The 16,476-nt window shown below is 53.0% G+C and overlaps 1 protein-coding gene across 1 annotated transcript in view; it reads right to left on the minus strand.

Moving 5' to 3' along the window:
- ERBB2 (erb-b2 receptor tyrosine kinase 2) overlaps positions 1-5,242 on the minus strand; it is a 50,394-nt gene extending 45,152 nt beyond the window's left edge. The window contains exon 1 of the mRNA XM_075911526.1: positions 5,038-5,242. Coding sequence (XP_075767641.1) covers positions 5,038-5,116 — 79 coding nt within the window. The 5' untranslated portion in view covers positions 5,117-5,242. The remainder of the gene's footprint in view (positions 1-5,037) is intronic.
- Positions 5,243-16,476: the final 11,234 nt, after the last annotated feature.

Below are 16,476 nucleotides of genomic sequence, written 5' to 3' on the forward strand. Positions count from 1 at the left end.
CCACTGCTCCCGGCATTGGCAGCCTCAGCCAAGCACTAAGCAGGGGGCAGAGCCAGAACTCCCCCTCGGAGAGTGCCTCTCATCTACCCAGCCTGAGATGCAACTTCCTTGAGACGGCCCCGAGCTGAGACCCATCCACCCATTACAGGAGATGGTCCCTTTCCCAGCCTCCTCCGCGGCTACCTCCTGGTTTTCCAAGCGGGCCTGAGGGCAGTGGTGAAGATTAGCAGGGGCAGGGACAGTCTCCCTGTCCCCAGCTGTGTGCTGTGCCCCTGGCAATGAATCTCAAGGGAGCCGGGTGCCAAAGGAGGAGGGGTGGGGGCAAAGGAATGTGAGGCCGCCCAGCAAGGTTAGTCAATGATCAATCATTAAAGGCTTCCTCATGCAGTCAGTGCTGGACACTTGGCCTGGGGGGCTAAGGGCCTCTTGTTCATACTGATTTGCAATGCCCTGAGCGCACAGGACCTGTTAAAAAACCTGGGAGACAGAAGGCCTCTGTTTCACCACAGAGCAGGGCCGCAGTGCGGAGAACTCCCTCTCCATACACACATGCCTCCTCTGAACGCTCAGGCCTGACCTGGAGGGACCGGCGTCCAGCAGGGTGGGGAGTCCAGCTGACACTCCCTGTGAACATGGGCTCCAAGTGGTGCAAACACTTTGCCGCCACAAACACATCCCATGTTTGCTACTGAAAAAGCCCCTCCCACTGGAACAGCCCCTCACCAGGACCGAAAGCCTGTAGAGCCTCCTCGCCAGCCGGCGGAGATTCCGGTCTGATTTCGAGGCCTGCCTCAGTTTACCTGCTTGATAGTATCTTCCCTGACTGCATGGTGTTAAGTAATAGGAAAGTTAAACAGAACCATGATAGAGATAAGGTCTCTCCAGAGAGAATACCCAAGGGTCCTTCAGGCAGCAATGGTGGGGACAGGCAAAATGGGCAGCTGTGCCTGACTGCGGTGAGGCTAGCTGGTTTATTTTTCCAGGCTCACGCCTAGGATCAATAGGAAAGACCCCCCCCAGCCTAGAGCAGTAGGGTGGTGAGTGGGCCACAGCAGCCGCTGGAGGAGAGATGCACGGCGCGGATGCTGGGGGGAACTGTCTGTCTCTCCCAGGACTGAGTGCAACTTTCCCAAACACTGCAAAGACAGAACCAAGGGCAGGGCAGGTTGGTGCCTTGTTACTTTCACCCGTTTCTCTCCCCTGGGGAGTAATTAATAGCACTGTGGTTTGATACGGCTGCAGACATTGGGTAGTTACACAGCTCCTGAGAAAGAAGCCGAGCCCTGCTATAGGAGCCACAGAGGTGCTCTCACCCACGGACCCAGGAGCAGAAGTTTCGGGAGGACTGCCAACTTCCCCAACCGGACGGGCCAGGCACCACTGGCAACATGCCAGCAGCTCAGGGCTCCGCCTCGACTGAAACGAGATTATCGCTAGAAGGGGGCGCTCCCGAGAACCGTGACAGAGGGGGACGAAGCAGAGCACATGCCTGACCCACGACATCAGACCTTCCATTGGGGATTGTGTGTCACCCAGGGCTATGCTGGGTCCTGATCTCAGTCCAGGCCAGTAGGTGCTATTATGTATCACCTGCGTTAAAATAACAACCTCCATTTTTTAAAAAAAAAAAGCTACTCAAGGTCTGGAGAGAGCGACTTGAAGAGACGACGCTACGGGCAAAGATTCCGAACGGAGCGCTCCATTAGGCAGCAGAAGGGCAGCTTAAGGATGAGTGTGGACGCTCCATTTCTACTGATACTTAAAACCGGAGGACTGCACAAACACTGAGAATAGAGCCAGGGTGTAACCCTGAACCCGCTGGGAGCGTGCAATTTAGCAGGCCTTATCCCATTGCTAACCTGGACAACTCCAGAGCCTGGCTGGTATGTGGGAGATAGTTAAGTGAGTTAGATTTTTAGAAGCGCTGATTTCGGAATCATGCACAAAACAGCCTCAATCAGACATAAGAACGGCCAGACTGCGTCAGACCAAAGGTCCATATAGCTCAGTGTCCTGTCTGCCGACAGTGGCCAATACCAGATGCCCCAGAGGGAAGGATCACAACAGGGAATCCTCACGTGATCCCTCTCCTGTCATTTATCTCCAGAGAAACAGAGGCTAGGGACACCATTCCTACCCATCCTGGCTAACAGCCATTAATGGACCTAACCTTCATGAATCTATGTAGCTCTATTTTGAACCATGTTAAAGTTCTAGCTTTCACCGCATCCTCTGGCAGGGAGTTCCACAGGTTGACTATGCACTGAGTGAAGAAAAAAGACAACACACTCAGATTCACATCAGCATCAAGCAGCACATAAACCTCACAGTCACCCTTTGTGTAAACAGATTGGCCAGACCTTGTGCCCGAAATGTTATCAGCCTCAGATTCTTGTAGTGCCCAAAGTAATTCCACCGTAACCAACAGTGACTTTGTAACCCATGGGATTGAGTTGTGACGGGTGCCAGTCCGGCAAACATTTGATGTGTGGAACCTGGCCTGCATGAATCATCCAACTGAAGTTACTGGGAAGGCAGATGTCTGCCCAGTCATGCATGGGTTCATGTGCTTGCAGATTTGGAGCATGCACACCTGTAAAGTCCACCTCCCCCTCAAACGAGGACATAGGAGCAGAAAATCCCCAGTGATTCTTTTTAATGCCAGAGGTGTTATCAATATGCTAGATGATTTCATGGAGGTTAGGTCCATAAAAGGCTATTAGCCAGGGGGTAGAAATGGTGTCCCTGGCCTCTGTTTGTCAGAGGCTGGAGATGGATGGCACAAGACAAATCACTTGATCATTGTCTTTGGTCCACCCCCTCCGGAGTACCTGGTGCTGGCCACTGTCGGTAGACAAGCTCTGGGGCTAGATGGACCTTTGGTCTGACCCAGTATGGCCATTCTTATGTTCTTATGTATTTTGGAATCCATCTGCCTTGATGTCCCCATCCCCGGGAACGGGTTCCCTCTCTCCTGGACATTAGGGAAAACATTCATTGAAACTTTTTTCCCCCCGGATATTCCAATCCCGACAAACACAAAGCATCTTATTGGCATCTCACCTGGAACAGGTGATTCAGAATTCAGTGCCCACTTTCTGTTACGATCGCATCAGCTTCACAGGATTGGGCATGCATGTGGGACGCCCAGATACACACACAAGCACACAGGAAAACCCAAGCAGGGCACCAAACTTGGCAGGTGACGCTCTTTCAGAACTAACGTCCCACTGTGGCAATAAGGGGCAGGTTTTGGCTGATGTATCAGCTGAAATCCTTTAAGATCCTGAGGGATTATCTCATCTCAGGAGGGAGGAGGGAGTTAGCTCGACTGTCCTACCCAATTCCAAACTGAGTAGATACATTTTGCCGCTCTACATCCCCTTCACTCCTGCAGATTCAACTGAAGGAGTTTTCCCCTTCACTTTGTCCCTCAAACTGTTGGATAGTGTTGTTCTGTAGTATTAGGCAGCTAACACTGCCCACCTCCCCCGACACCAATAGGACCTTGTGAGTGAAGTTACTCCTGTATATGTAAAGTCTCTGACGGGCTGCAGGATGAGCGGTCCTCGATAAGATACTGTTATCTGAGAACTTTTCACTAAATATGGTGTATTGATGGGTATAAAGTAAACGTGCCAAATTTGCAAGTCCTAGTCCTACTTCCGCTAAGACATCAGAAAACAAACACTAAGTAAAGATTTAGGTTTCTGCTATGGATTATGTATCTACATCCAACATACTGGGCAACTCCCTTGGGCATCAGTAGCTAGAATTTCCTGTGTAAACCATGAGTGCTAACGAACTACAAAATGTAACTCGCCAATAACACTCGGCCCCACCGTATTTGACTACAGTAAACAGCTTGACACTCATCAACAGCAGACAAGATGGATGAGGTGGGAACATTTTCAATAAACAACTTGCCTTCAGCATAAAGCAACGAGGCTAAAATCTTTCTGGCCTTACCTACTTCCTTGTCATAAATACTGAAACATGCAAAATAAGCATTTACCTGTGACCCGCCCCCTCACCACAACTGACTGGAGTCCTCCCCTCTGCAATTTGTAATATAAACTCCTTTCCAGACTATTACATTTGTGGGTGAGATAGAAAACAATTGGCCGGGTAAACTATTCCTGGGAACAGGATTCATCTGGAGAGGGTGGGATTTCCCACCCAAAGCAAAATACGATTAAAACGGAAAAAAATGCACCTTGTTTCGTTTATCCAAACACCTTTGAAAGTGCTAAGTCTGACCCAGGCCTCTGCCATTGTACAGAACCATGGGAGGAGTGACTCTAGGCAGTGCCTAGCCACACAGCTCTCTAGATCCCAGCCTGCACCTTTAGGGTCTGCAGGAGATTGTCATTTTCCTAGTAAGTAAGCCGCATGGAGCTTATTTTTGTAAAGCCACTGGTTCCGTGGGACAGCCCCCAAGGAAGCAAGGGAGTGAGAGAGAGAAACCATTTTAAAAACCTGCCAAGGTCTCCCCTCCCTGACACTCCCGGGGCAACTCGATTTTTCTGGCAGGTCTGAAGGGGGGGGAGAAGGAGTCAGAGTCCCCGGGAAAGAAAAGCAGCGATCGCTCTTCGGGGCGGGATCAAACCCCACAACCCATGGAAACAGGCTCCCTACTGAAGTGGCTCTGCCGGGCTGAATCCTCGCTAAGGACTCGTGGGACCTAGTCGCTGCCAGGATCGCTGAAGTCGTGAACCAAGGCTGCACCCTTTTACCCCACTGCCCCCCTCCCTCCCCCATGGGAGGCTCATTCCTGCGTGCTCGGGAGCTCCCGGGGCAACCCCGCGCCGATCGGCAGCGCTAGGTTCGCTCTCCGGCTGGATGCACGGGACACAAAACTTCTGCAAAGTTTGTTGGGTGGGCCCCCCTCTTCGCCCCCCCCCCCTTTCCCGCGGCTGGCTGGGCGCTTCCCAGCTCCGCTTTCCTTCGCCCACATCCCAAGCTCCCCCCCCCCCCCCTCGGAACTTTCCCTCTTTCCTCGCGCCCCGCACAAACTTTTCCCCAGCCCGGACCCACCGTCGTGGCTGCGGCCGCCGGGCAGGCAAGCGGCGAGGAGCAGCCCCATGCAGAGCCAGCCGCTGCTGGGGGGGGTCATTGTCTTCACTGCGGGCTGCAGCCCATGGCTCCGGGGTCTCTGCCGCGAGGGGGGGGCGGGGTCCCCCTGGCTCTGCGAACCCAGCGTCGTGCCCGCGCGGCACTTCCTCCTCGGGGCGGCGGGGACGCGCCGCGCGCCCCCGCGCGGGATTCCAACTCCCCTGGGAGTGGCGAGGCGCGGGCGCGCCCGGAGCCTGGCGCGCGTCCTGGGGGAGCAGCGCCTTGGATGCCCCGGCTGGCTCTGCCCTCCGGGGGGCGCGCCCGGAGGCTGCAGAGGGAGGAGGAGGAGAGCGAAAGATAAAAGGGCCGGGGGATGCCCCCTCCCTGGGCCATCTCTCCCCGGAGAGGCGAGGCGAGGCTCGCCAAGCGCTCCGAGGACCGTTCCGGAGCAGGGAGCTTCCTTCCCGAGCTAGGGGACCGGGCCGGGGATATTAGCCCCTGCCCGCGCCGTCTGGGATCCAGGGGCGGGTCTTTCTCAACTCTGCAAACACCTGCAAAAGCAGCTGGGTTTTCAAGTGGAGGGGCGGGGGAGTTCGACTCTCTCGCCCCATCTTTCTGTGCCCAAAGGGGTGGGGCACCTCAGGCCCGGGGCCTCCTAGTTTGCCTGGATCTGGCCCCCGAGGCTTAGGGCGCCCCCCCCAACACTGGGGAGCCTACACTGGTGCTTCAGCCCCCCTCCCTGCAGAGCTGGAGTGGGCAAAATGTACTAGCCTAGCCCCCCAAGCTCTGGTGCAGGAGGGGAATGTGGAGAGGGTCTTTCTCTTTCTCAGTGAGGGTTTGTTGGTTTGCTTGCTTCTCACCAGTGTGCTGCCCCCGACTGATTTTTCTCTGGATCAGCATCCCCCCCCCAAAAAGGTTCCCCACCTCTGGCCTGAACGGAGGCTGAGGGTTTGAAACTCTGCCGTGACTGCGGGTGTCGGACCCTTCTGAAAATTCTGGCCTCCTGCTCTACTTTGTAAGGGCGCTGAGTGCCCAGAGGCAGGGAGTCCGTGGAGGGCCTGAAACAATCGCCCGAGGGGCAGGCACTGGCCTCGGGGGAGGAGGTTAACTCAGAAAACGAATGAGCGCTCATGGCTGCTCCGTGTGAACAGAGCTCATTTTGCTACTGGCCAAGGTGGGCGTGAACAGGATGGTGCGATGGTGCAGAGCTGGAAGTAAAGAGAGGGGTTTGGTTTATGAGCAAAAGAACGGCCACACTGCATCAGCCCGGTGGCCCATCCAACCCAACCCAGCATCCTCTCTATGATGGTGGCCAGATGCTTCAGAGGGAATGAACAGAACAGGGCACTGTTGAGCGACCTATCCCTGCTGTCCAGCTCCAGCTTCTAGCAGTCCAAGGTTTAGAGGGTTGTGTCCCGAATCATCTTGACTCATAGCCATTTACGAACGTGCGCTCCGTGAACTTACCTATGGGCTGAATGTGGTTTGAGGGTGGAACTAAGAATGTTAAAGACAAGTCAACTGGTTGACTATCAGATAAGCATTTGCTTATCAGATAGTTTTTTGACTAGTCTATAGGCACTTCCGCATTCTTCCTTTGAAATGTACAAGAGCCCCAGTAGGAGCTCTTGTACATTCCAAAGGAGGAATGCGGAAGGGGCTCTTGTACATTTCAAAGGAGGAATGTGGAAGGGGCTCTTGTACATTTCAAAAAAGGAATGCAGAACTCCACATACACCCCGGGCCAGCGGGAAGTCTTGCTGACTCTGGGCTGCATGCAGGTACCTTCTTTGAAATGCACAAGAATCCCCAGCAGGGGCTCTTGTCCAATTCAAAGGGGGAATGCGGAAGTGCAGAAATTCCATCGACTAGTCAATTAACCACATTTTAACATCCTTAGGTGGAACTAGGCAGAGCAGCCCTCCAGGGGCTGTGAGTTCAACCTCTGATTGGCAGAGCTGAGCTTGAACTAACCCTCCGTATCTCAACACCTAATGTTGGGAAAGTTTGGATTGGCTCAGCACTTAGCAGCGTGGGCCTATCACTGCTTATCGGGAGAGGCGTCGGACGGCTTCAGCCATTCTGACTGACCGGGACATATGGGAAGACCCGGGAGATCAGTTTGGAGTTCAGAACAGAGCCGTGGTGGGCAATATTGTTGACCGCTGCCCATGCGCAGGGTTGCCCCATTCTACTGGTTCCCGTCCATGTTGGGTTTTTCCTATCCAAATTCCTAACGTGACATGCACATAAGGCAAGGACATGGGGAAGGGAGGGGCGGGCTGATTGCACCCAGCCTAGACTGTGAAAGCCGCATGCTTCCTCTGCATCCCATCCCAGCACTGCTACGGTTCGGTCAGCACCCCTCTCCCCCACACGCTAGGGACGCAAGTGCAGTTGGCAAAATGACCCTATCCTGGCAGGCCGTCTTGGGTTCAACAATCTTGTGTCCCATTGAGATGAAGGAGGGACACTCACATGGCCCGCTCACTACCCTAGGTTGCCCACCTCTGGATTAGACAATCGGAGTAGCCTGAAAAGCTATGAAAAGAGGCCCTCCAGTCATCTCTGAAAGGGAATCCTTGCCTCATACAGAAGGCAGAAGAGCCCCTCAAAATGCTACGCCATCCATCGGGGAAACCACGGCCCAGCTTGGTTCTAACCCCCTGCACAGAGGGTGCCCAACTCCATCTCTCATAATGCACTGCGGTGAATCAGGAGACGAGAGCATGATGCATCATGGGAAATATAGGATCTATGGGAGGTTTAGTCCAACTGTGAAGTCTAGGTATGTAATAGTGTAGTCGATTAACCGATAAGCAAAAGCTTATCGGTTAATGCTATAGACCACATGCATTTCCCTCCACCTCCACCCTGCCAGTAAATTTTTTAGCAGGCTGGCCAGCAATGGGTCTGGGACCTACCCCTGCTGCTGTTCAGCATTTAAAGCATATTAGGAGCCAGGCAGCCCGGGTCCGTTCCAGCTCGTGCTGGATCCAGGAGCTCAGACCCCGCCAGCCAGGGGCTGCTGCCACCCCACGCTGCTGCTTCTTTATCAGCGGCAGCAGCACAGGGCAACAGGGAGCCAGTCCATGAGGGAAGCTGGTTTTTAAACCGGCTCCCCTCGCAGACCAGCTCCTACCGGGCACCCGGCACTGCTGCCCTTGATACAGAGGCAGTAATGCGGAGCGGCAGGGGCTCCTCAGGAGTGGGACTGGAGCACACTGGCTGCCGGTCTCGCCCTTGGAGACCATAGAATAGTCGACTAACCAATAAGAATTAACAGGTGTGTTGTGAGCCAGACACGAGAAGTCATTCTTCCGCTCTACTCTGCGCTGGTTAGGCCTCAGTTGGAGGATTGTGTCCAGTTCTGGGCACCGCATTTCAAGAAAGATGTGGAGAAATTGGAGAGTGTCCAGAGAAGATCAACAAGAATGATGAAAGGTCTAGAGAACACGAGCTATGAAGGAAGACTGAAAGAATTGGGTTTGTTTAGTGTAGAAAAGAGAAGATTGAGGGGGGACATGATAGCCGTTTTCAGGTATCTAAAAGGGTGTCATAAGGAGGAGGGAGAAAACTTGTTCATCTTGGCTTCTGAGGATAGAACAAGAAGCAATGGGCTTAAACTGCAGCAAGGGAGGTTTAGGTTGGACATTAGGAAAAGCTTCCTAACTGTTAGGGTGGTCAAACACTGGAATAAATTGCCCAGGGAGGTTGTGGAATCCCCATCTCTGGAGATATTTAAGAGTAGGTTAGATAAATGTCTATCAGAGATGGTATAGACAGTATTTGGCCCTGACATGGGGTAGGGGACTGGACTCGATGACCCCTCGAGATCCCTTCCAGTCCTAGTATTCTATGATTCTACAAGGTTACTCAACTATTCAATTAGCTAATATTTAACATCCGTAATGAAGTCCAGCCCCCAGAGCAAAAGGGGAGCATGAGGAACCCAAACCAGAATTCCCAAGAGGCACCATTTCCAAATTAAAAAATTGATTTTTTTTTTTGCCCAAAGGATGAACATTTCCATGAAAACGTTAAAGGAAATAAAAATTGTTGTTGTCAACATTTTCCGTATAAAACACCCCCTTTCTCAGATAAGCCCTAGCGGAGGCCTCCAAATTCATTTCACACAAGCTACCAAACAGCCATTGGAGGGTGATAATTTCCATTCTCTCTGAACCCGGACTTAGCTCTGACCCTACCTCAAGAAGAGACAAACTATTCACAATTGTAAGAAGGAGAAGTTGGTCTAGTGATCAGGGCAGGGAACACCTACGTTCAGTTCCTAGATCTGCCACTAGCCCAGCTCTGTGACTTTGGGCAAGTCATGTCTGCCTGAATGCCTCAGTTTCCCCTGCTCTAACACAGTTAAATAAGAGAGGTTACAATACTTAATGCTCTGAAAGTTTAAGGCCCTGGGTCTAAGGCCCTGTAGTGGGAGACAGTATCCCATTCGGAGGAAACTAGTTTTCCTTGTCATTTTCTGGATTCTAAACAGAGGTCAATATCTTGAGTATAAGAGAGTATTTCTAGTCAATATCCTAAACAGGCATGGCGGGAAATCTGCTTGTTAAGTATCCCAAGTAGAGGTGGCTAGTGTGGGCCACTTGGATTGTGTCCTGGGGGACACGTGTATCTCAGGGTAGCATGTACAATCTGAATCTAAGCAGGGAAGTTGGCGTTTGATTCCTGTTCCAGGCCTCAGAAGACTAATACAAAGAGCTTGCTATATTTGGCAGCCCTCTGTTCATTTCCTTGGGTGGCTGGAAGTTGTCATCAGGGCTATAATGGGCTGCCACAGCTCTGTCTCAGATACATAGGAGACTGTGGGCAGGAGAGGGTGGCTTAGGGGAGGAGTCAGCCTGAGAGATTCGACCCCGGGGAAGAAAATCTTGGAAACAGGAGGGGCTCTTAAAGAATGAACTCCATTCAAGACGCTTCTGCTGAGCCTTCCAGGCAGCCCTTGAAAAAAAGTCCATCTGTTGTTGTTGTTGTTTTTCTCCCTTTCCTGCAGCCGTTTGAAAATGGGAGGGAAAAAGAAGGCAGAAAAACAAGTTTATTGCTCATGTTCCCTGTAATCTGCACCTGATGATAGCCAGGCAGGCACCACTTTACAATCCGCGCAATTGTGTTGTAGTTGGGACGGGTGGGTGAAAGAGCAGGCAGGGACAGAGACGGGTCCAAGGGTTGAGAGCCTGCCGACAAGAGGGAGAGAAGGTCTCAGGGAACCTAGTCACATTACATGGACGGTTAAAACACTTTTGCTAGGGTGACCGTATTTGAACTTTCAAAAAAGAGAACACCTGGTGTCTGCCGGTGACGCAGCGGCGGTGACTGCTCCACTGGTGCAGGAGGTCGGGCTCGGGAACCAGCAAACTCTTCCCCGCCCGCGCCAAGCTCAGGGCTCTGGCCGCTGCCTTAAGAACATAAGAACATAAGAACGGCCGTACTGGGTCAGACCAAAGGTCCATCTAGCCCAGGAGCCTGTCTACTGACAGTGGCCAGCACCAGGTGCCCCAGAGAGGGTGGACCGAAGACAATGATCAAGCAGTTTGTCTCCTGCCATCTCTCTCCAGCCTCAGACAAACAGAGGCCAAGGACACCATTTTATCCCCTGGCTAATAGCCTTTTATGGACCTAACCTCTGTGAAATTATCTAGCTTCTCTTTAAACTCTATTATAGTCCTAGCCTTCACAGCTTCCTCTGGCAAGGAGTTCCACAGGTTGACTACACGCTGTGTGAAGAAGAACTTTATTTTATTAGTTTTAAACCTGCTACCCATTAATTTCATTTGGTGTCCTCTAGTTCTTCTATTATGGGAACTAATAAATAACTTTTCTTTATCAGCCCTCTCCACACCACTCATGATTTTATAGACCTCTATCATATCCCCCCTCAGTCTCCTCTTTTCTAAACTGAAAAGTCCCAGTCGCTTTAACCTCTCCTCATATGGGACCCGTTCCAAACCCCTAATCATTTTAGTTGCCCTTTTCTGAACCCTTTCCAAGGCCAAAATATCTTTTTTGAGGTGAGGAGACCACATCTGTACACAGTATTCAAGATGTGGGCGTACCATAGTTTTATACAGGGGCAGTAAGATATTCTGGGTCTTATTTTCTATCCCTTTCCTAATAATTCCTAGCAACCTATTTGCCTTTTTGACCGCCGCAGCACACTGTGTGGAAGTTTTCAGAGAACTGTCCACGATAACTCCAAGATCTCTTTCCTGATTTGTCGTAGCCAAATTAGCCCCCATCGTACTGTACGTATAGTTGGGGTTATTTTTCCCGATGTGCATTACTTTACACTTATCCACATTACATTTCATTTGCCATTTTGTTGCCCAATCACTCAGTTTGGTGAGATCTTCTTGGAGTCCCTCACAGTCTGCTTCTGTCTTGACTATCCTAAACAGTTTGATACCTTGGGGCTGCTGGGGCTGCCACGGCCCCCGCTGGCTCTCGTGGTTTGAGTGGACGCTGCGTGCAGAGCTCCTCTTTCTTGCCGCACCACCCCGAGACATGCGGCAGCGCGGGCTCCAGCGGTGCCGTCAACCCACCAGCGGCCCAGGCTGCTGCGGGGCAGGAGGAGAGAGTGGGGGGCCAGGGAGGCTGTTGGCTGGGGCCTGTTCTGGGGCATGAAATAAAAGGCACCGAGAGAAGTGGCTTGGCTAGAAAAGGAGCCCAGGAATCCTGATTCCCACCTGCCCGCCCTGCCCGGCGCCAGCTCCCATAGTCCTTGCAAAGCTGAGACTGGAACCCCCAAATCTAACCCAGAGACCCACTGCCCACCTACGGGAAAGGAAAGAAGCCAGAAGTTCTAATGCCCAGTTCCCTGCTCTAACCCAATGCCCCTCCCACAGAGCCAGGCACCCCCCCAGCCCTCCTGCTCCAACCCAGTTCCCCTCCCCTTGCCCAGATCCAGGCACCCCCCCAGTCCTCCTGCTCCAACCCAGTTCCCCTCCCCTCACCCAGATCCAGGCACCCCCCAGCCCTCCTGCTCTAACCCAATGCCCCTCCCACAGAGCCAGGCACCCCCCCAGTCCTCCTGCTCCAACCCAGTTCCCCTCCCCTCCCACAGATCCAGGCACCCCCCAGCCCTCCTGCTCCAACCCAGTTCCCCTCCCCTCCCACAGATCCAGGCACCCCCCAGCCCTCCTGCTCCAACCCAGTTCCCCTCCCCTCCCACAGAGCCAGGCACCCCCCCAGCCCTCCTGCTCCAACCCAGTTCCCCTCCCCTCCCACAGAGCCAGGCACCCCCCCAGTCCTCCTGCTCCAACCCAGTTCCCCTCCCCTCGCCCAGAGCCAGGCACCCCCCAGCCCTCCTGCTCTAACCCAATGCCCTCACCCCTCCTGCAGAGCCAGGGCCATACATCTAGCAGGGTGGAGGGTAACGCCCTGGATCTCACCAGAGCTATCGCAGCCACACGCTTTTCCCTCCAGGCACTGGGGCGCATGCGCAGAGCGGCTGTGAACAGTCCGGGCGCGCAGCTGTGAACGTTCCATTGAAGGCACATGCCGCTGCCCCCTCTCCGATCCTCTTTGCAGGGCAAAAAATCCCCGACGTTTTTGCCTTTTAAAAAAGGCGGCTGGCCGGCAATTTAACATGTGAAAATGAGGCCCTGTCCGGGAAAAACTGGACATATGGGAACCCTCACTTTTGCATCTTGGAGTGTGGCTGGGACTGCACCTGTACCCTGATTCACAGTTAACAAAGAGCGGGATTCCATCTACTCTGCAAGGCAGAGCTAAGTCGGCCGGCTATGTCCCTGGAACTAGGGCTTTCCATGGGACTGGCCGGGCAGTGGAGAGAGAAGCTTTGCTTTGAAGGAGCTTTGGGCGTAAAGATGTTAAAAGGCGTTTATTTTTGTAAATGTGTATCCCTTGACATTTTCAGTGGTTACATGTTTACACGCCGGGGGGGCGGGGGGCAGGTGGGAGCTGGTGCTCCCAGGGAGCCAGCTTTTAAATTGCTCTTGCCTCCCTTCCCCCCACTGCTGCGTCGGATACAGGGGCAACAGCGTGGGGGTGGGGTGCAGGTAACTGTGAGGGTTAATGGATGAGTCCAGGCTCATGGGTTAACCTTGTACACTGGTACACGTTCACTTCCCTTTTTTGGGGGACAGGGTGGAGGAAAGGGAGCTCCTTTTGGCCTCCATGTTTCCAAATCAAACCCTCTACCTATTTGGCACGAAGGCAGCGTTTCTTCAACTTTTTAAGACCGAGGAACACCAAACAATTATTTTTTTTATGAGGAACACCGAGGATTTTTTGTTGAGAAAAAAAAATGGGTTGGGGGAAAGTTATTGAGGGGGGAAAAAAAGGCCGCCTGCCTTTTTAAGGGCGGCCATTTTGAATTCTGTTCTCCATGGCACACCTTCGCGGTGTGCCGCAGAACACAGTTTAATAAACACTGCACTAAGACATTACGTTTTGCAGGCCTTGTTTACACACACGTTTGCACGTGTTTTACTGAGCTCTTGTCTGTCTGAGAAACTTGCTGCTGTTTTCCCTGAAGGCTTGATTGTAAACCGATGTAGCTAAACTGGTGCAAAAGCGCCACATGGGTGCTCTGGCTTTGATTTAAACCAGGTTTTGGTTTGTCTGACATTGACTAGGAATCAGTGGAAGAGAAATGAAGATAAACTACTCTTTAAACCAAAATGTGTTCACAAAAGGTCTGCACTTGTCTAAGCAAATAAGTTTAAAAAACCCATGTGAGTTAAACCAGTGCCTTGGTGTGAGGCAATTTGTTCCCTCCTTATTCCCCACGTTTGTCCAGTTCCCCAACCCCACTCTGACCGTAGCCCTTTTAACTCTCTGACACGTGGGGCTGTTTCTCTCTGGTGGGGAAATGAGCCTGATCAGGCTAGGATTCTGCACCCTGTATTGAACATAGACCTGCTTGTGTGTTTGTGATCATGTCGTCATCTAGCAGCTGTAGCCAAGGGGATCAGAGTTGCTAAAAGTCGGTAAATTCAAAGACGGTCCGTAAAAAAGAGCTAAAATTGGACGTCTCCATAAAATCAGTAAAAAAATGTAGATATTAGGGATGTCAAGCAATTAAAAAATGTAATCACGATTAATCGCGCCATTAATTGCATGTGCCTCCCCTTTGGGTCAGTGCTTCATGAAGCCTGGGATCAGCTGGTGTCCCCAACTGACCCCGGGCTCCATGAAATGCTGCCCCTTGGAAGCAGTGCGGCGGTGTTTCCAAGGGGCAGCGCATTAGGAGCCTGGGATCACCTGGAAACTCCAGCTGATCCCTGGCTCCGCTTGCCCTGCCCCTTTGAAGTGGGGCTGGCTGGGAGGAAGGGGAGGGAAGCAGAGCTGGAAGGATATTGGGGGCCGGGGGGGGGGCTGGACAGGAGGAGGGGGGGCCAGAGGAAGGGGGGCCAGAGGAAGGGGGGCGGGAAGCAGAGCTGGCCCGGTGCAGGGGAGTGCAGCCACTGGCCACAGCCAGAATCCAACAGGCCACGCCCCCGGCAGGCACTCCATCCAGTTGCTAGTAGAAGCCAGGCAGGGGCGGGGGGAGTGGCTGAGAGCTGCTCCGCCCTCCCGGCTTCTGCACACAACCAGAGGCTCCCAGCTGGGAGGTGGGGCCACGATTGGCGCTGGGAGCCTCTGGTTGTGTGCAGAAGCTGGGCGGGGGGAGTGGCTGGGAGTTCCAGCCACTGTCCCCGCCCTGCCCCGCCCCTCCCTGTTCCACCTGGCTTTTGCACCACAGGGCTTCCAGTGCCAATCGCGGCCCCACCTCCCGGTCGTTCCCCTGCCCCGCCAGGCTTCCGTCCGGCGCCAAGCCGGGAATTCAGAAAATACCAGACATTGCACATGTCTGGTATTTTCTGAATTTTTCTACCGGACAGAGGGCGCAAATTCCGGACTGTCTGGTACAAAACCGGACACCTGGCAATGCTAGGCCCGGGGGCAGGGGAAAGGGTACAGCGGGCCAGGCATAACAGCTCCCCACAGACTCCTCCCTGGCCAGTTGCAGCAGGGCATTTGCTGGAAACGGTCCCCAGTTCCAGCCATGCATCCTCTCCCATGGTGGGAGGAGGGTCAACGAGGGTCAGGGGGCAGAGATGGTTTGGGCTGGAGGGTCTGTAACAGGAATAGGATTGTGTCCACACATACATGTGGAATAATGTTCACTTTTGTCCTTTTGAGCCATCTTTATATTCCGGAAGTATGTGTCCATAAAAAGTTTGGTTGTCCATCATTTTTTTCCGTACTGCTCATACAAATCATTTTCAGTGTTGGGAGCCCTGAAGAGGGTACAAACCCAGGTATCACAGAAGAATGTCTCCAGGTTGCAGCTGTCTGATTGTTATGGTACTAAAGCTTGGGGAAGACGCCGCAGGAATGGCTTAGAAATGGCAAACCAGAAGCATTCTGCGGAAATCGAAGGGCCGTGCTGTCAATGTGATAGCTGAGCTCTGACAGCACTGCGGTCTAGTGGTTAGAGCAGGGAAGTCTGGAGGGCAGGATTATGGGAACCAATATCCAATCCCAAGATTCCTGACTCCCCTGCTCTGACCACTAGATCATGCTCCCTTCAGAGCTCAGCTCCCTCCGCGGAAACCTGGGAGTCGATATTGGTTCCCATAAGTCTCTCAACTTGGAGAGACAGACTCCATTTCCCATGATCCTCTCTTCTGAGGCGGTGCGTGTCCCTGTGTAAGAAAGTTATTACTTCCCATGATCCTCTCTGCCCTGAGTGGGGCTACACACTTTCCCATGATCCTCTTTGCTTTGGAGGGGGGGGTAAGACACTATTTCCCATGAGCCTCTCTGCCCTGGGAGCTAGACACTATTTCCCATGATCCTTTCTGCCTTGGAGGTGTAAGACACTATTTCCCATGATCCTCTCTGCCCTGGGAGCTAGACACTATTTCCCATGAGCCTCTCTGCCCTGGGAGCTAGACACTATTTCCCATGATCCTCTCTGCCCTGGGAGCTAGACACTATTTCCCATGAGCCTCTCTGCCCTAGGAGCTAGACACTATTTCCCATGAGCCTCTCTGCCCTGGGAGCTAGACACTATTTCCCATGATCCTTTCTGCCTTGGAGGTGTAAGACACTGTTTCCCATGATCCTCTCTGCCCTGGGAGCTAGACACTATTTCCCATGAGCCTCTCTGCCCTAGGAGCTAGACACTATTTCCCATGATCCTCTCTGCCCTGGGAGCTAGACGCTATTTCCCATGATGCTCTCTGCTGTGGAGGGGGTAAGACACTATTTCCCATGAGCCTCTCTGCCCTGGGGGGGGGACACTATTTCCCATGAGCCTCTCTGCCCTAGAGGCGAGACATTAGTTCCCATGATCCTCTCTGCCCTGGGGAGCGGACACTTTTCCATGAGCCTCTCTGCTGTGGGAGGGGCCGTCACTCTTTCCCATGAGCCTCTTCGCCCGCA

Source organism: Pelodiscus sinensis, chromosome 29 (assembly GCF_049634645.1).
Source record: "Pelodiscus sinensis isolate JC-2024 chromosome 29, ASM4963464v1, whole genome shotgun sequence".
NCBI classification, from domain to species: Eukaryota; Metazoa; Chordata; order Testudines; family Trionychidae; genus Pelodiscus; species Pelodiscus sinensis.